Below are 26,165 nucleotides of genomic sequence, written 5' to 3'. Positions count from 1 at the left end.
AAAGATTTCTGTGTTTTCGGATAAGTAAGTTGTGGAATTAAAAAAATAAAAGGTAAAAAATCAAATAAGCACATTTAAGCTTGGATGAGCATAATCCATGCCCTTAAAATTACTTAAAATTATAGGCAATGTTTCTGATATTGCTTCAAAGTGCCATTTGTGACAACGTACACGACATACATGTAGAAAGTGGAATTGCTCTCAATGGCGAATTCGGTATAAAATTTACAAAACAAATTTCGTGGTCTGAATGAGCAAAAGCAAAAACAACTTCACGGCTCTTCAGTGAAGGAATTGGATTTTTGAAAGATGGCGTTTCTAATTTAACTTTCTGTAATTGAACAAAGCGACGACTGTCGGCTCGTGTAGATCGAGTGAGCAAAATATTATCCAAATGGAAGGATCTTGTAAGCATTTCAACAGTTCACAAGGATGTGATTGTTCATCAAAACCTTCATCATGTGCCCAGTCTTTAACCGAAATGGACTTTGAGCGAGGAATTTGGCAAGCTGCACTTGACGACAATGTGAAACGAGTCGGGTCACTTTTGGACAGGGGAGGGGACCCTGATGCGAGAGATGGGTCAGGGTATACTGCACTGGTAAGGGACATTATGTTGAAACTACATGCTCCAGTGCATTGCACCACCCCCTCCCCCCACTGTTGGGAACTCCTTTATTTTTAGATTGATTTTTGGTTTCTGACAAAACTGCAACCAAGCTATGAGGGAAAAATTGGGCCATACATTTCCCCCAAATGTCAGGGAAATTTAAACAGAACTGAGGGAAAAAAATAATAATAACAAAGGCCCTTTACGCACACAGTCCTCCAATTAATTTTGTGGGTAAAAAATAATGGTTTTAACTCATTGATTTTCACCTTGTAATAGGTACAGTACTTAGTAGTGCTATTTTACTGTTTTAGACTCTAAAAGGTGTCCCAGGGGCTATTTAGATAAACTTGTGGGGCAAAACAGTGGTTCCTAAATAAGCCATCTCTGAGTTCCTTTGAACCTGATCATGAAAGCAAGACTAAGTGTAAAGTTTTTATGAAAATTAGTTTTCATTCATATGAAAACAACACTAATATTTTCATATGATATTAAAAGCTTTACACTTAGCCTTGCTTTCAAAATAAGGTTCACAGCTACTCGGCAATGGCCTGTTAATGGATCATATTAAAATCCTACAAGTGCACATTAAACCACAACAGTTTTGTTCCTCTTTTTTGTTAACAGCATTATGCAAGTCGCAGTGGTCATCAAGATGTCTGCCAGCTGCTCCTTGAAAGAGGTGCAGATGTAAATGCTCAAACCAGATCAGGCAAAGCAACCTCTCTGCACAGGGCAGCATACTCTGGACATGTTACAGTAGTGAAAGTTCTTATCAGATATGGAGCTGATGTAAGACTTTGCGACAGTGATGGACAAACAGCATTGCACAAGGTAATTTTAATGCTATTAAAATGGTAACAAAAAGTTATGTGTATTGGAGTGGTGTCTTTTCTACTAGTCAGTTTATATATCTCCCTCTTGAAGATAATGTAACAAAAAATTAATAAGGGCAATCACCAAATGATCTGATGCCAAAGGGATAGCTGTAATCAAAGTAACAATGGCCTCTGCAAAACTGCATGGCCACCCCACATGGCCCTAGCCAGGGAGGGGAGGGGGGGGGGGGGCGGCAGCTCACCAGCAGTATCATGTTTAACTTTGCCCAAATTTCGTTCAGCGACAATCGTCATATAAGTACAGTTTTTTAAGCCCTAACGGTGACAAGCACTCAGTTTCTCCTTACTAACAATAATTATTTCTGTGCTCTTAAGTCCCCTTATTTCTCCTAATTTAGTGCAGGCCATCAAGACTACTTACAATATAATTTCACACATGTTTAGAGTATATATAAAATGGTTTATTTTCATGTCTCAATTTTCAGGCAGCTGAAAAGATGCAAAAACAAATCATCAGACTCTTGTTAGATCTGGATTCCAGTCTTGTGAAAGTGTCAGACAAAAATGGAAGAATACCAGCTGACATTGTACCCTCAAGTGCATTGGAACTGCAAGAATTGCTACAAGCTGAATAAAAGCCAGTGTTTGGCATTAATTTACAGTTTGTAATACATATCAAAGGGACAGTATCATGGGAGATATGATTTTGGGCAAAAATTCACTAAATTTAAACTTTGAACACTGTGTTAATTAACACTAATTTAAAGAAATATTAAATAGTGATTCTACTGAGACGAAAGGTTGAACCAAAATATAGTACCGATTTTTGGTGAGTCACGACAGCGAAAATTGAAAATATCTGGCCGGCGTTTTCAAATTTGAACCCATTTTTATTTTGGTCATCTGCCGGCAAAAATATCTGTAGATAGTTTCTTTGCATTCTGGTAGTCTTTTAAGGGAATTTTGGTCATTATATCTTGGCTGCTATCAACCGAATAGGGTCTTTTCAATTTTCAATGTGTTACTAAAAATAGTGTGATACTGTCCCTTTAAGTAGGACTGACATTAATTATTTTGTGATTTTGACTGGGATAAATGTATGATGCTTACACTACAGTTACATCCGTCATAATTAAGTTTTACACAACTGTCCCCAGAAACAGAGAGGAACTAGTCTAGATATTCTAGATTTGAATGCATTAGTAAGGGTCATTTTCTCTTGCTTTTTGCGAGTTCTTGCTCCTTCCGATGTCTCAGTAGCAAACCAAGTGAAGGAAATCCAAATACTGCTGTCTGCACCAACCACTTGAAACTTGTCACACGTGAAAACATCATCCTCCTGCAATATCATTATGATTATCATAATAATTTAGTATGAGTTTGTAGTAACTGACAATATACAGGCAGCAATAAAATACTATAGTGTTTCTTCCAGGTTTTATTCACAGACTTATTCTCAGTCTGGCTCCATTTCAACACTGTAGTTTATGGAAAGTCTGAGGTTTTTGGTTAGAACCTTATTAAATAATATAGTAAAGCTTCCCAAACTTTAACACTGAGTAGACCTGCACCTTTCAAAAGTTCTATTTTCGCTGGAACCTTACAACCTGCACCTTTCAAAAGTTCTATTTTTGCTGGAACCTTACAACCTGCAGCTGCATTTTCTTTTAGGGCTGAGAACATTGTTCTGTTGTTTGTTCTTTTGTCATCTCGACCAACCATGTAAGACATTTCAGACGGTCAAGGTTGCCTCAACTTCAACTCACCCATCATTGAGCCCATGATTCTACAAAATTTTTATTTTTCTCAAATGCCGAAAATTCTAATCGGAACTGGCAATTGGTTGTTTCCTCACCTACAAATCCTGTAAGCAAAACCAGCTTCCATAACATGGATCATCAAGGTAAATCTGAAACTAAAAGCAAAATAAAGTTATCAGTAACAGCACCAATAAAATGTCAAGTATTCTAAAAAGTCTTAAGAAACACATTACAACTACATGTACACTGAGAGAACTGCACTGGCTGCCTGTTGCCTTGAGGATAGAATTCAAGATTTTGATTCTAAATTTTAAAGCTTATCTTGGAATTGGACCGAAATACCTAGAAAAAGATATGCTAATTGAATATACAATAATAATAATCATCATCATCATCATCATCATCTTTATTTGTGGTTTTTTTTTTCAATTTACATGTTGATTCTTACAATCTTTTAGTGGTGATATATCAAATTAAATTAATTATTAGTTAGAATAATGTGCAAAGCAAGGAAGCTAAATGAACCATTTGGTTATCTTGTTAGCTCCCTGGCTAATTTAGGTTCTAGATAGCAAGCAAACGAGAAAAAAAAATGAAACAGAAAAAGGAAGGAAGAACTTATTAATTGTAAAAAGTTAACGTATGTTACGAGGTCAGCATAAAAGAAAATTAGTTCATTTGTTGTTTTGACAGTACACCTCATGGAAAACTCTGCCCCTAGGCCCAAGTACAAGTAAGTCCTAATTTGCCTGATTGCATTAGAACTTCAAATTCCTTAAAGTTCTAATATTTGCTTCATCAAATCTTCATGTTAATCTCGTATGGAAAAAAAAAAAATCCTTTAGTTATCAATTTTTCTTCCCGGCATTTGAGGTGTATAAAAACATGAAATCTTACTTCCGGTGGGATAGAAGATCCCTGCTGATTAAACTGCTGGGTCACTGCTTGGAGATGTTGTCCGCTGACGTTCTTGTGTTTATCTTGCTGAAAACCTTACATTCTACTATGTATTTGTAAATTATGAGTATTATAAGTTCCTCAGCTATTACTTACCCCAGCCTCAACATTTTTAAGTGATTCTCCACAAGGTACAACACAAACCGACCAAAAGGTCCCATTGCATGCAAGGGTATGGCATCTACATCATAGCAAGCAAACTGCAAGGAAATTTACAAGTCCCATTATTAATATTAGAATAAAGGAACAGAAGATGTGTAGGAGTGTCTATGTAAGCATAGTTAAGCCTTCATGGGACTTGTGGATCACTGCGAGCTGCTGTAACTTATACCAAATTTCTGCAGCTAGGAGTATTACCCCCCCCCCACCCCTGGATGGGATACTAGGTTACCCCTCACCCTCCCCGACTTAGTCAGGTTTCTCTGACAGTTTTCCAGTACCTATGTTTAGTGAAACAACCTGATTGTAGGGTATCCTGCCCTAGAACACAAAACAGTGACCCCAGCCACACAAAAAGTCAGTTAAGCTTAAGCTAAGCTCATCCTGATAGCTAGGTTTTTTTACTTCTCTAGCCGGCTTAATGAACATGATTTCAATGATAAAGAACTCTTACCCAGAAAAAAATCAAACCGATTAGAATAATAGTAGAAATGGGTATGGGAGTATATTGAAAGAAATCGCCATCAAAGTCCTTTGAATCATCTTTGACATCGCCTCTCTTTCTCACGACTGGGGGAGCCATCTTGGAACGCCGCCTGAGCCAGGGGTCTTGATATCAGCGGTAACAACATTAAGGGACGTTATGTGATGTCTTACATGAATAGGTTCCTGTCTGGGGAAAGGCTTATGGCCAAAATGGCATCGATTGGAGCTTAGAGTTTGCCTTTGAGCATTTGGCGAATGTTGTTGTCTAGTTGCTGAGTTTGATATGGTGATACTTGGTCGGATTTTAGTCTTTCTTGGCTTGGCTGCAATTTTGCATGCCGGATACTCCGCAGTTCAATGTGAGTACTTCTTAATAATCCTGTGTAAAAAATGTTTAGAAATAAGCTTAAGTTTAATTAAGCTTAAGATCGACTTACCGTAAGCTTAAGTTTAGCTTAAGAAACAGGAAAAACAGTTAGGAAACAGAGGAGAGAACTGTCAAAGGGGAGGTTTTGTTCCGCACACAATCCATGTATTCTCCGAGTCATAAGCGCGTAAACTTTCTCGTTTTGTTGTATATATTTCAAACACGTGTTTCGTCACATGCCACAGAACGAACCGTCGCTGGATCAATAAAGAGGCATGTCTTATTTGAGACTTATTTTGACCTCAATTAACTTTGATTGGAACGAAGTCCCCAGAAATAAACTAGAAATCAGCTAAATGTTAACTGGGAGGGGTGGGTGGGGAGCAATGGTCACTGCTGGCAAATTTCCGGAATTTTCTATTTTTTTTTTTTACAAAGGTAGTGATAAGTACATCGAGATAGCCCTTCTGATTAGTTCATAACTGAGTAAAATTTACAGTAACATTTTGTTTAATTTGCTGGGAGGGACACTAGAATGGAACCTTGACAAAGCGTTTGCTTTCGAAAGAAATCTTGGCTGAGGAAAAAAAGAGGAGTTTAATTCCTTGTTTCCTTGTTGGGAGCAAATTGCTTTGCTGTGTGAAACTTTCCATGGCAAAGGTAGACTGTTTGTAGGCCCTTTCTGGGTAAGTGGGGTCTACGGCAAAGACAAAAATCGAGCTCGAAGAGGAGGGGGAGAAAGAAAGGGTCCACAGGCCCCGCTTTCTTTCTTCCTCGCCCCATACCCCACTCCGCTTGCCCGGCTCGCCAATTTTTCTTTTTGCCCTATACTCCACTTGGGAGCCTGTTCACAGGCTAGGAGGGTACTGAGTCATCTTGCGGGTGGGCAAGACAACCGAAGAGGGAGTAAAATAGACAGCACAGTTTGGCCCTCACTTGTGCCTGGTGATATAGATAAATATAAAAATCACTCCTGTTTCATCGCGTTCAGGTTGCTCTTGGCCTTCCTGCTCAGCTAAGGGGAAAGAAATATCTGTTACATGTGGTATACAGTCATTTCAACTAATGTTGTCGGTTCAAAGCATGAAGCTAAAAGACAAGACCGAAAGTTTACGTGGGATTTTTTTGAATAAATTCATCAAAATCAATCAAGCCTGGAGAAAACAATAGGTTATAATTAGCAGTACAATGACCTGCACATGCAGGGATGATTTTGTTGAAATTATTCATAAAAAATAATCCCATATAACATTGCGGTCTTGTCTTTTAGCTTGATTTTAATCCGACAAAGTTAATTGAAATAGCTGTATACATCTACATGTGCAGTTCCACAAAATATCCATACTCTCCCCATGGAAGGTTTTTTGTTTTGCACCCTCCCTCTCCCCAGGAAATTCCAGTTAAGCTTCGCACTTTGTTTCTAAAAGTTTGACTTTTAAGACCTTCCCCCCCCCCCCCTCTAGGAATTTCCAATGACCTTCTTCGGGGTGGGTATGGATTTTTTCTGGAACTGCACATTCAGAATTCGGGGCTGTATATGTACCTACACAAGCTCTGGGTGCAAAAGACTGAAAAAAATGTGAGAGGAAATTTTTTCGTTCAGGTGTTGTCAAAGTTTTGTTTTTCTGTAAACTGAGGTGCATTAATGACCAAGCTCAGGTCAAACTCATAATAGGTGAGAATAATCATTGGCCACCATTAGGTTCATATGTAATGAGTGATGATTATTTAATTTCTTCTGTTTTTGTTTGAATTTATTAAGGTCGAACCTACTACAAGTTGTTGGAAGAAGAATTTCCTGGTCTTCCTCCTGATGTGAGTTGAACACAGGGCTTTATTTTCTATTTGGTATAAAATGTCATACATTACTTTGTATTTGATAGCTTTTTAGAATTACTTGTATTGTTGCTAAAATATCTCTAAAAAGTGCACTGCTACCCCCAGTTTTCATTTTGCATTCAAATAGCCCATGCTACAATAACATGTAAGATCCGATTTTTCCATAATTATAGTCATGAACTGCACTGTCAGAAATACATTTTAAGAACGCACCATGGTTAAATAATGTACATGCAAATGGAACACATGATTTACAAAATGTTTCATGTATGTCCTTTTCTCAGGTGAGCATTCAGTGTATCATAGGATTAATAATCGGTTGTTTGGGTGTGGCTAGGATGGCTGGTGAATTTAAAGAAATCAGAGCAGCAGCTGAAATGGCCAACAAGTGAGTCTCAATTAATTTTGGCATCTAGTGTTATGGTCTGGCTGACCTTCTAGCGGTGCCATAACACCCCAAATATCCATGTATCATACTTAGGTTACACACCAACAGTACCACATAGAAGTATTGCTCATAGGCTCGACTACAAGCCGCTGTTCAGGAAATGAGCCCATACCGGTCCCGCAGGAGTGGCAGAAATTGAGCCTACTTGTATATTGCTCAGTGCATACATGTGTACATGAAAAAGAACAATGAAAGGTCAACAATACGGAAACAATGAGCTAGCTCATACATACTTATGAGTCTGACTAGATGCAGATCTACAGATTTTCAGATGCATATACACATCTTCAGCAGACGTGTTATATGCGTGTTTTGGTTTGCTTAATTCTGACCTGCACTGTATGACCCTATTTTTAAACACCCGGCAGAAGAGACAAATCGAAAACATGTTAAAAATGCATAAAAAAATGGGTTGAAAATGCATTACATGTACAACATATAATAATTATTATTTCAATCTGTTTTAGAATGTTTTCACAAGTTGCTCAAAATTTTTTCCATCAGTCTTGGGATTTCATCCACAGACTCAAATGCTAGAACCAGGTGACATGCATGGCCGGGAAGAATATAAGTTTCACGTTTCTCTAATTTTTACTTTTAGGAGTTGGGAATCACTTGGTAACAGACCCTCATTCTACACATACAGCCACAGAGGAAAAGTCTTGTTCATGAATAATGAAGTGTCATGACATTTAAATTCTTTTAATGAACAGTGAAGAGGCTCTTTGACAACTTTGTAATAGTTATATGACAACCTCGAACTTACATGTACAATGTACATACAATTACCAGACAGTACAAGTTATGAAATGTTGCTTCAGATATCACCAAACCACTCCTTCCTTTATGAACTCGTGACAGGAAACTAAGATCTTTGACATTTTGAACTTTCCATTTTAAGAAAAGGGGTCTCATCAAGAAATTTATTAGTAAAAAATAAACTTCCTGAATAATTTTTTAACACCACTAGTTAGTCTGCTGTCATGTAAGAGAACTTCAGGTTGATAGCAAACTAATTCATTTGGTGTTCATCTACATGTGCATGTAGTACTACATTTATTTATTGTTTTTGTGTCTACGGCTTCTAGAGAAGCGTAGACACTATGTCATCGGGTTGAGTGAAAGAGTGAAAGAGTGAAAGAGTGTAAGAGTGTAAATGCCACAGGAATCCCAAATAGAATCCTATCGAAAGCCGACGCTAATCCTCGACTGACCGAGATCTAAGCGATTGTATTTCCGAATCAGGACAATGGCGACAATACGGTAAATGATCTTTTCCGATGTTGATTTGCTTTTTGCAAATAATTTAAGTGATGACTTGAACCAGAATTCTGTAACTTCTGTAATTTTCATCGCTAACGTGCCCGAATTTACTGCGAGTGGTCGCTTTGACCAAACACGGAGTGTCTTCAAATGTTACATGCGTGTTTGCACGCACGCAAAAAAAACCCTGAAAGTTTTGGCCTCTAATAGCAAATGCATCGTTTATTTCAATAAAATGTTTTGTTGGAAAAGCTATTTGTTGATTTTTGGGTCTTTGTCAATTCATATATGCGTTTGAGAAGCGACAAATGCGTAATCAAGGACAATTTGCATAAGCGGGTTGAAATTTGATATGCCAAAGGTCTTCATCAACATGCCGTGAATTTTAGATATTTTTGCGTTCAAGTGTGTTTTTCGGCAAATGATTAATAGTAACGATATTATTTTACGTCAGAAAACATTTGTTTAATCATTCCAGTTTAATATGCAATTAATTTTGGAAGCCAACGATATTTATTTATCTACTGCGCATTTTAAAACGCTGCAGGAAAAAGTTAATTTATGCAAAAACTATGGAAACACGACAGGAGTCAAAGGGTTAAAGAATGATACTTGCCATTCATAAGTTCAGTATAGATTAATTAATAGTTTCTGTTGCATTTTATGCCTACGTTTCAGATTAGAACTTTGCTTTCAGTACCTTATGTTTAGAACTTTGCTGCATTGCTTTCAGTACAAAGTTGTGGTTCACGTTGTAAGATTATATCATATATTGTTTATGTTAGAATAAAGTTACAGTTCTCTTCTTACAAAATGTTTGTGGTAAACGATACCAGCTTAATCTCAATCTCACCAGTATCCTGTGCAACATTTTTACAACCATTTTTTTATCTCTATCCTATTTCCACTGCTCCCTCTTCGTTTTCATTTCAGTCTTATTTCCCTTTTCTTCAATTCTTTTATATCACATTTCTATACCATAACTGCAGTAGACACATGCAGTCTGAGACTGCCTATTTTTTTGTAATGTTTACCTCAAATTTGATTGATTAAAATCATTAAATCTTAATTTTTCTTCATAATTTTCTCTTAAATTCATCACAAATTTCCACCCCTTCTCGGCTTGAATCTTCTTCTTTCAAACCGTTCTAAAAATCATTACAAAATTCTGGAACATTTGTAATGCTGCACATCTCAAACGCATGACAAGATAATAATAATTATTACATGTATCTGAATTTAGTGAACCTCAAAGAGACAGGCACAAGGCTAAAACATTTTAGAGCATTCCCACCTTAACTGAGAAAATAATATTAAGCAGTACAATGGAAACCCATAACTACAGGTATCATGTGGAATTAAAATAGGAAATAAAACAAAACAAATTTTCAATAACTTGTCATTTGTCATTTATTTATTTTCTCAAACTAATCTTCTTATTTGGTTTATTTGCAAACAAAATTTTAAATTCAGGATTCTACCTTTTGTAAAATTAGATGTACATGTACAGTAGGAACTGTTTTAATGAATGGGTTTTGAATATTAAACACTAAAATTAATTATTGATGCCTAAGAGGATTTTAATGACATATTAATTCAAATATTACTGTAAAACATTTGGCCAAATTGCTGTCAATTCTTTGCTAAATGTATAGTAATATGGATAGTGGAAATTTATAATGAGGAAATCTTTTTCACCAAAGAAAGCAACTTTTAGTAATGACATTGCATAATCCTATATACAGTCTACAAAATGTAATTAATTACCTGTATTTATTATTTTATGAATCTTAAATTTTCATCTTATCAAAGTCAGAACTGGTCAGTACAAAGAGGAAAGCTTAACAACTTGAAATACAAGTAGAAATGATGAAATTCAAAGTCCCAACAAGGCAGGAATAAAACCTACCACTTTACTACAGGGAAATCCCTCATGGGAAGCCAATATTGCTTGCATTCTGCAAGGCTAAGTTATGTCTAAAACATCCCTTGGACATGGCTGATCTTAGCAACAGCTAAGATGATATTATTATCACACATACTTATCTTATTAAAATAACCTACAGTGTACATGTAGCATACAGCTAAGACTGACGATGGCACAGGAGTTGCCGAAACATGTCTTTCAAATTTAAAAGATTGTTACAAAATTGCTGCTTTTACGTCCTTTTGGTAACCTAGCATACATGTGAATGCAAAATTTTGTTGGTTGATTTTTTCACTTCAGAGCTCACTTTATTGAAAGGTAAGTACAGTACAGCTGCAATGTTGAGTTTTTGCAGAGATTCTTAATAAGATATTTAATCATGGCACAAGCTTTGCTAAATTTTTTAAATGTAGGATGACTGAATGTAAAGTTTGTATCTTTATGTAACATTTAAATTTATAAATTAATCATATCCAACTAATATTTCAATGCACAGTTTTTCTAATTTTGTTTTTATAAATCAATCAATTAATGACCATAATATTTATAGTCAAACCTAACTAAATGTTCATACAAAACTTCAATCTATACTACAAAATTAATTAAAAGGGACATTGCCATAGGGTGTTTGCTGTGTTTTGGTGAAAACTGCTCATTAATTAAACTTTTCACAAACTACCTTTGTTCAAACATTAAATTTCTCAACTGATTGCGATATGTGTGCAGTCCAAAGTGACATTAAAACTAAGCCCCATTGCTCTTTTAAGATCCTGGTGCCCTGAGATGTTCAGGGATTCATACTCTAGCGGAGCCTACAGCACCAAGTCCCAGGTCACCTTCCCTCATGATGTCACTAGGCTCACTGCTGATCATGCTGCCACTATCTGGCCTGACCATCACACCTCCAGTGAATGACAGCTCGCCGTTTATGTTGATCATGTCGTCGTCACTATCTGCTTTCATCGTTTCCTCCTAAAATATAACCAAGAACAATTGAAGGGGTGCCTGGAAAAAAGCCCTACGTGACTTCTGATAAATTTTTAGATTCTCCTTCCAAATTGCCTTTTATTCGCTTGTGAAACAAGAGGAGAATTTAACCTTACATCAAAAGTCACTTAGGGCCTCATTCCGCGCACCCCTTCAATTATTGTAAAGTAGTAAAAGTTCTTACCCTTTAACCCCTGATATCAAACAACTTATTCTCCTATCTTGTCCCCATACTTTTTTTAAATAAAAGTACTGGGGAGAAGCTATAAGAATATCAAGAAAATCCACCTTGGGTGATCATGTCCTTAATTCTCATGACCTCAGGAGTTGGATAAGCATTGATATTACAAGGAGAAATTTGATCCTGATCACTGTTCAGGCTTTAAGGGTAAGTGATGTGAATCAGCACACAATCATGTGAAGCCTGAGAAAATAGAAATTAATTATAAGAAATTACCTCAGTCTGTTATTAAAATTGCACACACAAGCGTCTATCCATTTCAAATAAAATACACTGTGTGTCTCACTGGATTTCTGAAAACAATACTGCACCCTTCAAGGCTGTTGCCCAGAAAAAAGGTAATTTAAGGAGCCAGCAAGGCCAAAAGCTGAGATGTGAGGAGCCCAACATATAAGGTGTTAGGTACTGCTGCTAAAAACTTAGACGGCCAGAGCATTTTTTTGGGCGCCCCAGGCTACCAGGCTCTGTGTGATGTCAATTTTGTTTTTAATTTTGGGAAAAATTAATATTTGAAAAACTTCAATGATTTTTATTAAATTACATGCAACTGTTTTTTTTCTCATTCCAAGATGCCCAGCAGTAGTAAATGTGTGTGAGAAAGAAATATTAATTTACATGTAAATAAATAACAACTTTGCTATGTCCCACAAGTATTTTCAAGGCTTATTAGACTTTTAATATGGAAACTTAAATGTTTGAGTGTACTTAAGTTCCAGTAAAACTACTTTTTATGGACCATGGTTTCCACAAATCAGCTAGAAGAAAAGGTAAACTTGAACTGCAATTTTACTGTCACTAATTTGGAGGCAACCAAGTTTAATGTTACCTTAGGTTGGGATCCACGTGACAAGCATCTTGCAAGAGGACCACAGCAGTCTGGCAAAGTTTCAGTCAATGACTGACCAGTGTTGGTAAAAAGAGGCTTCATAAATGTGTGATTTGTTAAGAAAATACATTTTAATTAGTGAATCTAGTTTGCAAGTGAACATGTTTATCTGTGATGTACAGTTGTAATAATTGACTACTGCCTAGATAAATTAATGCCCTGCCAGTGCCTTTACAATAATTTTATATACTCAGTGATAAACACTACTTACAGACATAGGGCAGACAGTTATGCCTAAAATAAAGAACAAATTCTCCTATCGTGTCTGGTTCTGAGTATGTTACATGTAGTATGTTCGTACGGCAAAGTCTTTTGAAATCTTGTGATGTTATTTGGTTAGAATGAGCACATTAGTACGTTCGTATAGAAAAGTTCTACCAAATCTTATGATGTTCTGGCTCCCCTCATTACTACATGTACTGTAGCTTAGAAATTTTTTTCTTACTGCACTTAAACCAGACTGCAGTGGGAAAATACCTTCTGAAACTTAGTGCGTTGTTCAGGCAAACTAAAGGGAAAAGAACGTAAACACGTTCCTATTGAAATCATGCATGGTTATTGTCCCCATAGACCCCCATACTATTCTTATAAAACTACTGGAGAGAAGTTATTAAAATATCAAGAAAATTCACCTTGGGTGATCATATCCTTAACTCTCATGACCTCAGGGGTTGAATAAGCATGATATTACAAGGAGAAATTTGATGCTGATCACTGTTAGGGCTTAAAGGGTTAATGGTCCTCCTGGCTGGGGTTGGGCACGGAGCTAATGTACAACTTTCCCTTAGTATGATGTAGCATTGTCTAAAAGGATATTTGACATCAAAGTCATACCACTTTCTAAAAATCCAGGCCCTCTCATGATGAACCTGGCTGGATCGCAAAGAGTCATCTTCTTCCTGTGAGGGTTGAACAAAACATGGTTCAGAAACATGTACTATGTAAAAGCGAAAAAAGTCAATTAATTATTAATTATTAAGAAACTATATGACAGACTACTTAAATTTAAATACCCACATCTACACTTTGTCTAGACAAAATAGCTAATCAACTAGAGGGTACATACTGGCGTGTGTATAGCCACTCCCTCTGAGGGGAGGGGAGGGGGCAACCTTACACAGGCTAGGTACATACATGTAAAGTAAAAAAATGTTTATCCCATTTATTTTTTCTGCATTTATCCAAACTTTACCCTTGCAAGATGGCACTCAAAGTCAAGTAAATTTTCCTCATCGTTTTTATTTGTAAGAAATGAGTGGAGGCAATTAATTAACTAGGGAGATTTCATCTTTTGATAAGCACAAAACCTACAGTACTGACCGAAACAGTAACTGTTCTCTTGTCTTCCTCTTCTGGATCAACTCCAACCCTGAAACACAAAACAGTCCATTTCAAAAATTATACATGTACATGTATATAACACACTCCAATTCCTAACTCAATTCCTGGCAACTCTTTCAACCACGGTTATGGGTGGTTGCTTCTTAAAATGCAGTACGAATTCATTATCCGCACTGAGAAGTGACAATATAATACATACTGCTCAGTAGTTTCATCTTTCACTCCTGACTAAGAAAGCTTGCACCTGCATCTCACACTAAGTGACCCCCTCCCCCCACCCTGCTTTCTCTTCACTTGTAGATGGCATACATGTAGCATACTAGAATTTTCTTAGTTTCTTTCTTTGTGATGTGCAGGACAATTATTGAAGCGAGTTGTAGGTTTGATTTCCTTAAAACAATTCATGTTGTAGTCCTGTCGTAAGCTTGTCACATGCAACAAAGTCGTACCGTGTAAATCGCCCTTTAAGCTCACCTTATTTTTCTTATTTTCTTAGAATTTTCTTGGGTTTCTTTCATTCACTGGCAAATGCCAGTGAATAAAAGAAACCCAATTAAGTTTTCTTGGTCACTATAGAACCCTGGTACGATTCAAGACTCGATGGACCCGTGGGCATAAAAAGACGAGTTTAATCTGCTACCTTTGACCATTACAGTAAACACCCACATTTAAGAACCTACTTTTAAATTCAAGGTCAGCCTGAATAAGTCTTCATATATTTATTGTAAGATTCTTATATAACAGGTGTTTAAAATGACAAATTTCAGCCTGGAGGTTCTAAATCCACCTGTTGTTTTATGCTGGTGTTTACTGTACATCACACATAACCTTGTGAATAAATGAACAGCCCTTTTATTTTCTTTGAAACAATACTGTAAGTGCCATTGTCTGATTATGAATGGTTTGACACTACAGGTACAAGCTACATGACTGTATACATTAGCCTAAAATTAGCCTGCTTTATAAAATTACTACAGGGATTGAATGTTAATGTAATAGATTTACATCCATGTTAAGCTCACCTTATTTTTAAGAAAGAGAGAACTGACATAGTAGAACCCCCATTTATTATTACTGTTACCAAGACAACAATCAACACTGACGTCAGCATCATTTGACGAGGTACAGATTCAGTGTTGCGCATGGCTAAAGCAAAAGCCACTGCACCCCGTAAGCCTGGAATGAAGAAAAGCATTAATTTTGTGTGACAAAAAAATGATCCTGTTGGAGATATCGTTAAAAACAGATTACAGTTTTTATTCTTCAGGTTCAAAGAAACCACTTCTCATATTTTTACTCCTGGTGCTCTAGGAGTAATTTCATGTTAGCGAAGACAGGTTCTTTGTCAAAACAAGTAGTAGTCTTATTTAGTGCTTTTTTTGTAAAAATATTGCTTTTGGTTATACTAAATGCTGACAGTTTGTTGTTTGGAGGTTTTGGAGAATTTGAGAAATACAGGGTGGTAGCCGTGCATATGTTGTAGGTTAAAATGAATCCAGGTTAAAATGATTTCAACCTAGGTTGATTTGTATTTTCCTTTGTTTAAGGTTGGGTAATTTACATCTGAAACAAAGGAAAATACAAATCAACCTAGGTTGAAATCATTTTAACCTGGAATTCATTTTAACCTACAACACATACTTCAAGTGATTTTGCAGACCACTACTACTTTAGGAAACAGTTTGGGTGTACTATTAATAATAATTATAGTAGAATTTCCCAGCTTCTTCTGGAAAAGGGGGAATTTGGGCAACAGAAACAGCACAATTTCCCCCAAGGAATTTTTTTTTGCCCTATATTTTTCTGCAATCTGATTGGCTAGTGCAGGTAAGCCTTGAAATTCCATTGGTCATTATTATTTCATATTCATTTTGATGGGCCAAAAAAGGATGCAATTTAGAGCAAAAAAAAAAAAGTGCAATTCATGAATGAATCGCACTGTTGAGAGCCAAACAGATTGCTTGCAAGGATTACCACCAGTGATTTCAAAATGGGTGTAATAAAGTAAATTTATTAAATACTCTTGAAGAGACTGTCATTATAATGGTTTAATGCCCATCAAGTTACATGCCCATGTTTAACTTATAACAATTATTTATAGATAGGGTTAATGGATGTCCCCAGCTTGATAAGAAATATGTTTCAGTTTATTTTGTTCACTGTTGTTGTTTTTGTTTTTGTTTTCTGGTTTTCAAAGCTTTATTTAGTGTACATTTAAGCTGTATTGTGAAATTACAACAGTAACAGCTTCAACCAGTTACCTGCAAAGACCATCATATGCTGGAAGTTGTAGCTAATCTTCCTATGCCGCCCCAAATTGAGTAAAAAGGACAATGGATAAATGTTACACAGTCTACCTAGGGTCATGGCAAGCTGAACAGGTTACACAGTTAAGAATTACTAACCACTGCTATAATTATTCTTTTATTATCTTGATTGAACGACAACAAAGTGACTGTATTCATTGACAGGGTACTAGTCTTGCTGAAAAGGTGACATGTTGTGTTTGAATGTGATACTGACAGTATATACAGCTATTTCGACAAAGGTTGTCCAAAAAAAAGCCTAAACAAATACCAACAATGCCGAAAGGTAGTCTGGGGAATACCCAATTGTAAATTTTAATAAAAGCTCAGAATCCATAATGCCTCGACCGTACAGCATGCTTGAGATGGCGGGCAATATGTATTCTGAGCTTTTATTGAAATTTATTGAATGGGTATTTTCCAGACTACCTTTTGGCATTGTCTAGTATGCTTTTACACCTTTTTTTTGAACAACCTTTGTCGAAACAGCTGTATAAAACCATATTATACAACTTCAACAATGCCAATGCCCATTAAGTCATGAATCATTATCCACTAAATAAATTAAAATACATATATTTAAAATATATGCACACAAATTTAAACACAAATTAACATAGCAAGGATACAAATGTCCAGGCAATAAAACCAACATTCCACTGATGATGTTGAAAAGTAAAAAGAGACAATCCCATGTATGAAAATATGAAGCTCTCTGCTAGAAAATTTAACAGTGCAAATGTCTGCAAAGAAGCAAGTGAAATCAAGGTCAATTACTTTCTACCATGTACCAGCAAACACAGCTGCAAAATAATTTAATTATAATAAATAATTACATGTATATGCACACTTTCACAGAGTTGACTATTCTATACAATGATGATGATGATGACTCATGATGATGATGATGATGATGACAATGACGATGATGATAACAATTATTAATAATAACCATTTTTCATTAACCAACAATGCCCTGGATCAATACCAAATGAAAGGAAGATAAGGGGAGAGAAAAATGACTGTGCCACAAACACCATGTAATATTAGAGTTGGCGGTAAACATCACCTGTTTAGTGTTCTGTTTAGACTCTGGTGACAAATTATTGTAAGTATAATGCGCTTGTGATATACCACAGAAAAGAACAGCAACAATCCCTGCAAAGTAATAGCACAAAATTAATGTTACTTGTCTGGTTGTTTTGTATACAGTGTAAGTACTACATGGCAAGGCTGTGTTTTTTTTCTTTTTTTCAAAGTGTTTGCCCTGATATTGGTTAGTCAGCCTAACCTCTACCTTGCCTGATTCAATCAATCTTTAAGTTACTATTACTGTAAACTACATGTACATTAGTTTGTTCCTATAGTGCTGTTTATTATGCTGTACAAGGTGATTCTACAGTAAGATTTGAGTCTGCGGATGAAATCCTAAAGTGTGACCATCCAAATGAAAGAACTTTCCTGTGATCCAGTTTAATATTTTCACTGTACATGTATTTATGATGATGTTAAAGTTTCTTACTAGACTTGTTTAACTTCCGAGACTTGACAAAACTTACCAGTGAGATTAGCAGCTTCTGCCATGAGGAACGTCGTCCATGAGAGAAGAAAGAACAACGCTGTCTCTAGCAATGGGAAGTCAGAAATTCTTGTGAGTTTTGTAACCTGTATGTTCACATGGTGTCAAGGTTCATGACAGAATGTAGAATAATATCTATGATCTCTTTTATTTGTTACAGTCTGACAATTAAAACTACCCCAATTTATTAACCATTAATAAAAAGCCTTTGAAACAGGGTTTTAGCTGTTATCAGGAGAAACATTAATATGTGTGGGAAGAAACATATGTATGGGGAACAGAGATGGTGCAGTGGTGAGAGTACTCCCTTCCCACCAGTGTGGCCTGAGTTCGATTCCTGGACTCGGCATCATGTGTGGGTTGAGTTCATTGTTGGTTTTTCTCTGCATTCTCCTGAAAAAAAATTTGTAGTCACTGATGCTCTTTGCCACTGTGATTTTGATATGTTTAGTCAAGTCAACATCCACCTGATAAACCCTTTCACTTTCTTGTTAACCCACAATAATTATTAGGAACTTACATTGACTGTATAACTCATGATTAGGCTAGACCCTGGTTTTTGAACAGCCAGACTAAGGTTTGAAGAATTCAAAGGATACAAGAGCAGTGACAAGGCCCATTGCAAAACCAAGAAAGAACGATCCTGAGAATACACCGATAAACACACCCACCGATTCAAAGAATCGATCAGCTTGAAAACCACTGGCTGTGTTGTCAAGGAGGTATGTCTCTACTGATCTGAAAATTAAATGGCAAGATAAGATCAGTAATAGAGAGCTACTGGAAAGGGCTAACGTGGAGAAGTTGAGTGAAGAGGTAAGAAGAAGGAGATGGAGATTCATTGGACACATCCTGAGACAACAACCTGACAATGACTGTGTTACAGCCCTAATATGGACCCCAGAGGGAAGGAGAAAGAGAGGCCGGCCAAAAACAACTTGGCGGCGCACGGTAGAAAAAGAGAGGTCCAAAGCAGGGTGGCAGTCCTGGAGTGAGGTGCGCACTGCAGCGCAAGAAAGGAATCGCTGGAAAGCCCATGTGGAGGCCCTATGCGCCACCTTGGCACCAGGGGACAAGTAAAGTAAAAATATCTGAAAATGAAAAATTATGAAACCACGTTATTTACAAGCATAACAAGCATTCAACTTTGCTTACCGTATGTTACATATACAGTGTAACATACATGTACAGTTATAAGCATAATTTCAATTTGAATTTTAGTGCAGCTCATAAAGTACAGAGTTGTTTGTGCTAGTATTTTTGAACATAATCTATGTACAGACAAAATATACCAAAAGAAGCAGGGGAAAAAGGTATATATAAACGATAAAAAATACTTACATAGTCAATTATGGTAATTAAACCTATTAACTGATATGAAAATGTATATATATATTAACATATAGTCAAAGAGTACTTCTACAACAATGCAAAGTTCTTTACCTGTCTTTGCATTGGGTGGCATTGTCGTTCTAGACTTAAACTAGGTCATCTTACCTGAACAAAACGATAGCTACGGCATCATTCATGACACTTTCACCAAAAACCAGAGCATAGAGGTCAACATCCACATGCAGATCATGAAAAATGGCAAGCACTGTCACTATAAAACATCAAATAAAAGCTAATTAACAATTAACATTAATGTACATGATCGTATTTAACAGTTGAAGAGTAATTGCAAATGTATGTAGTGTACATACATGTATGTACATGAATATAACTATACATCTGGCCCTCGTAGTTCAAAGAGTGGATAACTACAGTATAATCCAGTGGATAAGTTGCTATCCAGGAGACAAGTTGTATTAGTCAGAGTACATTTTATCTGCTGGATAGTGATTTATCCACTTGATTGAATGAGTTAATTATCTGAAGGTAACCAAACTTGTACCTGGATCTGTTGCTGATATCAAGGCTCCAAACAAGAGACATTCCAAAAAGACAAAATTTTTGTCTACTGTAGCAAACTTGGTGAATGCATACATCGTTCCCCTATTGAAATAAAAATACATGGAATTACAATGTACATGTACGTGTATCACAAAGTTTTCCACACTGTATGTAAAATACAAACAGCACTAGGTCAGGAACCAATAGAATAATGTCTGAATAAAAACGACAAGCTTGCCTGAAAATGGAAAAAGATAAATCTTTTTTTTTTTTGCCTTTTACTTTTAATTAATACTTAGTTGTTCCAGTGCCACAGGTGTAATAAAATAAATTAATATGTTTCAGCTAATTGCATAAAGTTCCAATTTAAAAGTCCACACATTTGGACATTGATATGACTTTTGTACACACATTTTACTCCATTTAATCACATTTGTTTTCAAATATTGGAATGCATATATTATTAATGATAAAAAAAAAAGTGATGAGACGTTTACTTCTCAAACAGAAATTGTGCATTCCGCCAACTCACCCAAACACCATACAGGACACTGTGGTACCAACAAAGGCATATGTTAGAATTGCACCAATATTTCTGAAGAAGAATCGCTGAAAGAGATTTGAAACATATTTGTCTTTTTGAGCAACAGAGCACCTGTGTTGAGTGACTTTAGTTAATAATTATTATTAATTGGCAAATTAAACAAGGCTTAATATTAGACTTGCTTACAAGTCGAGCTTAGAGAGCGCGAAGCGCGATCGTCAGAGCTCGAGCGAGTGAGCGCGGAGCGCGAGCGAGCGAGAGCTCGACTTGTTTCCCTTGCTGGAAATCGAATCAAGTGACGTCATTTTGGCGCGAACTTTTCAGGGTGCGAAGTTGTCAAACTGTCAACTCAATGCATTCTTGTCATTTCAGTCATTTCAATGCATCTTTGGAAATGTCGACAATTGCATTGGAAAACTTTCTCAATGCATTTCAAAATGTTGGGAATGTTTCCGAACGAAACCGAAATACGTGAAAAATCATTTAAGAATTGGGCCAACGCATTTGCAAAACATTTTCAAACGTTGACAACGCATTTGAACAGTGAAACGACAAGTCATTTTCTTTATCAGCCCCGCGAAACGACTGTATCGTACTACACACTGTTCATGCGAAGATTTTGTTTACATTTTGATGACTGCAGAAACTATGTCAATTCGCTTCGCGAAGATTTTTTTTTAAATGCTTTACTTCGAATGTGTGAGTAATAATAATAATACCGGCTACTGCTAGCGCTGCTACTGCAAATTTTAAAATGAAAGCACTACACAGCATGACATGCAGAGTGCTGTCTTGACGGAAAAACCTGGAAAACAACATAAAATGTATCGGCTCTAATGGGTTTCCTAATATATACCGAACGAAATTCGGCCGTTAACTCGTTTGGGATAACGGCCGAATACGTATCGGTATATAACAACCGAACAAGTTAACGGCCGAAAAATGCTTGCTATATACCGAACAAGGTTGAGGCTTATCTCGTTATTTAATATCAAAACACTCATTAAAAATGCAGCATATAACTCGGTCAGTATAAGCCTCAAGATACTGATCGATCGCCTCTTGATGTTGATGTCTGTTTAACCAGAACCAAGCAAACGGACCTAACCTCTTTTCTTTCGCCGTGACGTAGAAAATCGAAAACGAATGGGGCCACCTCAAAGGTCAAGCGTTTTTCCCGATCATCCTGTAGGTGCCGATAAAAACACGTCCTTTCCACAACAGTGACTTTCGATTACTTTGCGCTGATGTTCGCGGACATCTCTGTACTTTGCTTCTTGCAACCCATACACGAATTGCGTCGTTAAATGAACGTATAATCAGCGCGAGGAATTTAGAAGTTCTTGGCCGTAGGCCGAAATAACAATCGCTATTGAAGAGCTAGTGTTGTATGTTCGAACAGCTTCGCGCGTGATCTGGTTATGATCTGCCTTGATTGACGTGTACTTTCAAATGGCTGGTTCTGATAGGATAATGCTACAGGAGGAAAATTCCTCCTGTAAAATTTGGCGCGCTGCAAGTGATAAAAGTCGCTCGCGCCAGGTCCATTCAATGAGAAGCGAGCGACTTTGAGAAAGTCTAGGCTTAATAAGTGCTACAGTACATGTAGTATGGTTTAGATAATCTAATTTCCAAAGGAAACTATCACAATGATTGCCCCATGACAGAAGTACTCTTTTGCTTGTTCTCATCTCAATCACCTTGCAAAAAAAAAATCATTAAAAATGGATTATTGCCATTTGATTGTTTGAACAGTTCAGCAATTTGTCCTTTAAGGTGAAAGCTGGGTTGGAAAAAAAACAACAACAACACACAAACAAAAGCACAAAATAACAAAGATACAAATTAGAAATACCTGTAAATACAATGAAGGGATTCTGTTTGTGATTTTGAAAAAGAATAATCATGTACATGCAAGGGTTTTTTGCAGACCAGTTCCAACCAACAGGTATTTTTTGCCAGATGGACCATTATTATTTAACACAACAACTACATTTAGTAATCCTCTCCCCACAAAGGGCTTTCTAGAGATAATGAACCAAGCAGGACAACACAGAATTATGTTTTAAATAGAGCATAACAATGTAAAGAATCCCAACAAGCAGGAGGCAGTCAGCTGACCACAGTAGTTTAAAGGGTGGAGAACTTTATTCGACCAGTGGAAATATATATATATATCCAGCTGATAAACAAATAACTGGGATCAAATGGCTATTTACAAGTGTGCACGTGAGAAGTCTATCAAGAATCAACTCATTCGTAAACAAGCTAGTGATTACAAGTCTGGCATCCTCACCACTTGGTCATGCTGCCTCAATGGTGTCTGACCATGGATAAACACTATCATGACATGTACTCATGATCAATCAGTGGAGAAATTTTTAATTAGTTTGGGCTAAAGATTGGTAAAGTGAGAGCTTCATTTCAAAGTTGTTAACAACCAACATTAAGAGTGCAATGAGTATTACCTTTTTCATGTCATATCCAGCATGGAAGATGATTGGAGGCAGAAGGACATAGAAAAATATCTCAGGATCAAATACTGCCTATGTGTAGATAAAAAAATTATAGTATTAGTTTTTGAGATTGCTAGGCGCCAGTGACCACTTTTGTATGCAGTTAAATGCAATTCAATGTATAGTCGACTCCCGATAACTCGAACCTTCAAGGGAAATTGAAAAAGGTTCGAGTTATCAGGAGTTCGAGTTACATGTATCAAGCGTAAATTATGAAGAAAATGACCTGAAAGGAAAATACTATTGGTTCGAGTTAGCGTGAGGTTTGAGTTAGCGAGGGTTAGAGTTATCCGGAGTAAACTGTAACTATTAAGTTAACAACAAAGAAAAGCTTGCATTCATTGGGTGGTCAGTGGCTCTTGGTGGTTCATGCATGCGCAGAGCACCATATTGTGGTAGCGTGTTCGAGCATAGCAGATTTTCTGTGGAGTTTCTGGTTGGTTTGCCTCGGTTTTTCTGCCCCTCCCTTTTTTCCATCTTCCACTGCTAATGCAGTGTGACAGGTGTCCGGATGACTGTGCATGGAGGCTCATGGCTGGGTTGCAGAGATTGCCAGCCATGAGAGCGGGTCTGGCTGGTCACATTGAAAACCTTGGACTCCCCGGGCACTGTTGTCCCACTGGGCTTGATGTACTACCATCTTGCGAATGATAAACATTATTTCTGTACCTTTTGTTCAAGCTCACTCCCCTGATCAGTAGTGTTATCTTGTTGTACAGGTCCAGACAAGGTGTAAGAATACAATTGGCTTCCATTCACTGCCCTGATATAAAGCTTCTTTGCGTTACTGCTTATGGTACAGTTGGGTTGAGCTATGGCAACGCGGCTCTCTCCACCAATATATTTTATAAGAAAACCAATTACCATACCTTGAAAAGTAGAAAAAGGGTTTAAGGCAAGAACATGGTTAGTGACTTTTTTACCTGTTTTGAAATTGCTCCAGATAAGCTCTATCTTGTCACAGACACTGATTATCATGTAACAAACTTTGCTTTAGTTTTATATTTTAGTTTTTTAGCAAAATGCTAAACATTTCCAGAAATAGCTTATTGTCTTTCCTTTAAAATACAAGTGACCTACGCAAAGAAGAATCAACAACCAAAAATTGCTTCCCTTGATTTGGTATGATCATTCAAAAGCCTGCGAGAGCTGACGCCTTTTGCAGCTTTGTTTTGTAAGTCATTTGCAAAACCGAAAGCTGCTGTGCATTAATGGCATCAGCGTGCATTCCATGTTTGTCGCACACCAAAGATATACCAAGAATTTAGAAGTTTATGTAGCCACTGAAGTGCCTACCCTAGGGAAATTTTATGCCAACCACCACGCTGACCTCGTCCCCTGCCCACATGACAGAGAAATCCTGGATATTTTTGGATAACAACAGTTTATTAACAACAGTAGAAGTTTTTCAAAAGCTAATATAATTTTTCTACAAGCAAATGCTTATGAGGTAATCTACCACTGTTTTACACTGCTATACACCAAAGACCACGATCACGTGCCAGTACGCTGAGCAATTTGCAAACCCACGCTGAAGGTCTTTGGCATGACCTAAATAAAATGCATCCTGGCAATAAATTACAGCAGTTAAGTTTACTCTCTGAGATGCAGTTCATGTTTATTGGGGTAAACAAGGAAGCTGCAACTTTTAACGTTTATGGATGGCCCTAAAATGTACATGTACAGTAAAGTATTGCCATTCTTTTGAAAACTACAGGTTCAGCTGTAAGATTTAAGTTTACTGTCGATCAGTGATGCTTTATGTTTCAACACCGAAATTTAATCAGATTTCCATTTCTTTGCTTGTTTACTAATTCATTTTTAATCTAATTATTTACTACAACTTAATGGCCGAAAACAGATCAGACAAATTATTTACATGTATAAGCTCAGGTCTGACAAGTTCAAGTTTGACAAAACGAAAGCTTAAAGTCACATATGACAAACTTCAAAATCAAAACAACGTGCCATCAAACCAGGACAGAAAACTTTCGTATTGCAGCAGCAGTGGCGAAAACAACAGGAAGGCTAACTTACCGTATATCATGCAAACACCTGTCTCGTGCAGAAAGCGGAAACGTTTGACTTTAAACAACCACACGGTTAAAACGGTGATGATCATTAAGAACATCATGGCCAAAAGAAACACTGTGTCGATCGTATGGTACTTGTTTTCTTTCTCAGCAGCTGCCTTCTCTTTAGCGCTATCGTCATTTATTTTTTTGGTGTCAGCAATCGTGAAAATCAATACAAGAAACAGGCAGAACTTTACCAAAACAGATGTCTTGTACGCCGCCATCTTGGTGAGGAGGCAAGTGACAGGACTTGATCCAGCCCACCACGGTCAATACAAGGAGGCGTGGTACCATTACCCGTCTCAGTGAGCCCGGAATAAGAAAGAACTTTGGAAAAGGGTCACCTCGTAATCTTGTATCGCTGAAAAACCAATCCCTTTTGTTTTGGAAGGGGCAAATACATTGTTAACAGTGCGAAAAAAGGCCGGCTAGAATTTTCGAAAAGCCAGCAACAGCTCGTAAATTCGTGGAATATAATCCGTTCCCAAAACTTTTCGACAATTTTTAGGGGAACTGTTCATAACATGTTTGATCGAAGAGGACCCACCTCCATATCCAGCTAGCAGGAGACAGCATTGCTAGATAAACAAGAAAATAGAGGTTTTATTCTCATTGTCATTTTTTACTATTGCATGGATAGAGGAGTGGCTATGCAATAAAGACACTTTTGAGGTTGAGGAAGGCGGAAGGGGGGGGGGGGGGGGGGGTTCAGGCAGAGATCACCAACCATTTTGTGGTTTGGTGGGTCCTGTTCGAGTGTACTAGTGATCTTAGTGATGTAATAAGAATAAGCTATGCTATTTCTCCCGCTTTCGTTGTGGGTTCGCCTGTGGTTTAGCATTTATCACGTCTGCCTCAGTTGCATGCAAGAGACTGAAGTTCGAGTCCTCACCGGTGAACCATATTTTCACATAGTACGTTATCTCTCAGCCTTCTCTTTTTTTTTTTTTTTTTTACATGCACGTTGACTTACTTTGTTCCTTTCATATAACAGATCATTACAGTGATTCTACTTGAAAATATGGCTGCTTCACTCAGTACGAATATTCTTTGCTGCCTGTTTCAGTTTAAAAGAACCGTGAGTGGCTAGAGTTTCTATCTACTATGAATCGGGAATTTCTCTCGTAAACGAAAAATAATCT

At 37.0% G+C, this 26,165-nt stretch overlaps 4 protein-coding genes across 5 annotated transcripts; 2 read left to right on the top strand and 2 right to left on the bottom strand.

Moving 5' to 3' along the window:
* The first annotated feature begins 191 nt into the window (after positions 1 to 191).
* Positions 192 to 2,084, top strand: LOC146470815 (ankyrin repeat domain-containing protein 46-like). The gene is made up of 3 exons (XM_085121504.1): positions 192 to 601; positions 1,238 to 1,444; positions 1,935 to 2,084. Exons 1-3 carry the CDS (start codon positions 395 to 397, stop codon positions 2,082 to 2,084), a joined length of 564 nt encoding a protein of 187 aa, XP_084977630.1. The 5' UTR covers positions 192 to 394.
* Positions 1,436 to 4,990, bottom strand: LOC146470814 (transmembrane protein 254-like). The gene is made up of 4 exons (XM_085121505.1): positions 4,780 to 4,990; positions 4,263 to 4,366; positions 3,305 to 3,364; positions 1,436 to 2,788 (listed from the first exon to the last, which is right to left on the bottom strand). The coding sequence occupies exons 1-4, from the start codon at positions 4,906 to 4,908 to the stop codon at positions 2,659 to 2,661; spliced, it is 423 nt and encodes a 140-aa protein (XP_084977631.1). The 5' UTR covers positions 4,909 to 4,990; the 3' UTR covers positions 1,436 to 2,658.
* LOC146470813 (ER membrane protein complex subunit 5-like) lies at positions 4,981 to 10,294 on the top strand. The gene is made up of 5 exons (XM_085121506.1): positions 4,981 to 5,170; positions 6,941 to 6,993; positions 7,302 to 7,405; positions 8,067 to 8,509; positions 9,737 to 10,294. Exons 1-4 carry the CDS (start codon positions 5,095 to 5,097, stop codon positions 8,152 to 8,154), a joined length of 321 nt encoding a protein of 106 aa, XP_084977632.1. The 5' UTR covers positions 4,981 to 5,094; the 3' UTR covers positions 8,155 to 8,509; positions 9,737 to 10,294.
* On the bottom strand, positions 10,114 to 25,258 carry LOC146470812 (sodium/hydrogen exchanger 6-like). Of its 2 annotated transcripts, XR_014866938.1 has the most exons (17): positions 24,986 to 25,258; positions 23,618 to 23,817; positions 22,901 to 22,978; positions 20,421 to 20,497; positions 19,890 to 19,990; positions 19,493 to 19,598; positions 18,595 to 18,733; positions 17,976 to 18,081; positions 17,486 to 17,574; positions 17,046 to 17,159; positions 16,372 to 16,483; positions 15,133 to 15,286; positions 14,090 to 14,138; positions 13,586 to 13,668; positions 12,710 to 12,815; positions 10,892 to 11,627; positions 10,114 to 10,769 (listed from the first exon to the last, which is right to left on the bottom strand). XR_014866938.1 is itself a non-coding variant. In XM_085121503.1 (16 exons), exons 1-16 carry the CDS (start codon positions 25,245 to 25,247, stop codon positions 11,451 to 11,453), a joined length of 1,953 nt encoding a protein of 650 aa, XP_084977629.1. In that variant the 5' UTR covers positions 25,248 to 25,258; the 3' UTR covers positions 10,114 to 11,450. The 2 variants fall into 2 exon arrangements, 1 of the variants encoding a protein (XP_084977629.1); XM_085121503.1 differs by having other exon boundaries at positions 10,114 to 11,627.
* Positions 25,259 to 26,165: the final 907 nt, after the last annotated feature.

This window comes from Pavona decussata, unplaced genomic scaffold (genome assembly GCF_977016875.1).
Source record: "Pavona decussata unplaced genomic scaffold, jaPavDecu1.1 SCAFFOLD_110, whole genome shotgun sequence".
Classification (NCBI taxonomy): Eukaryota; Metazoa; Cnidaria; class Anthozoa; order Scleractinia; family Agariciidae; genus Pavona; species Pavona decussata.
This window is presented reverse-complemented; position numbering and strand designations above follow the sequence as displayed.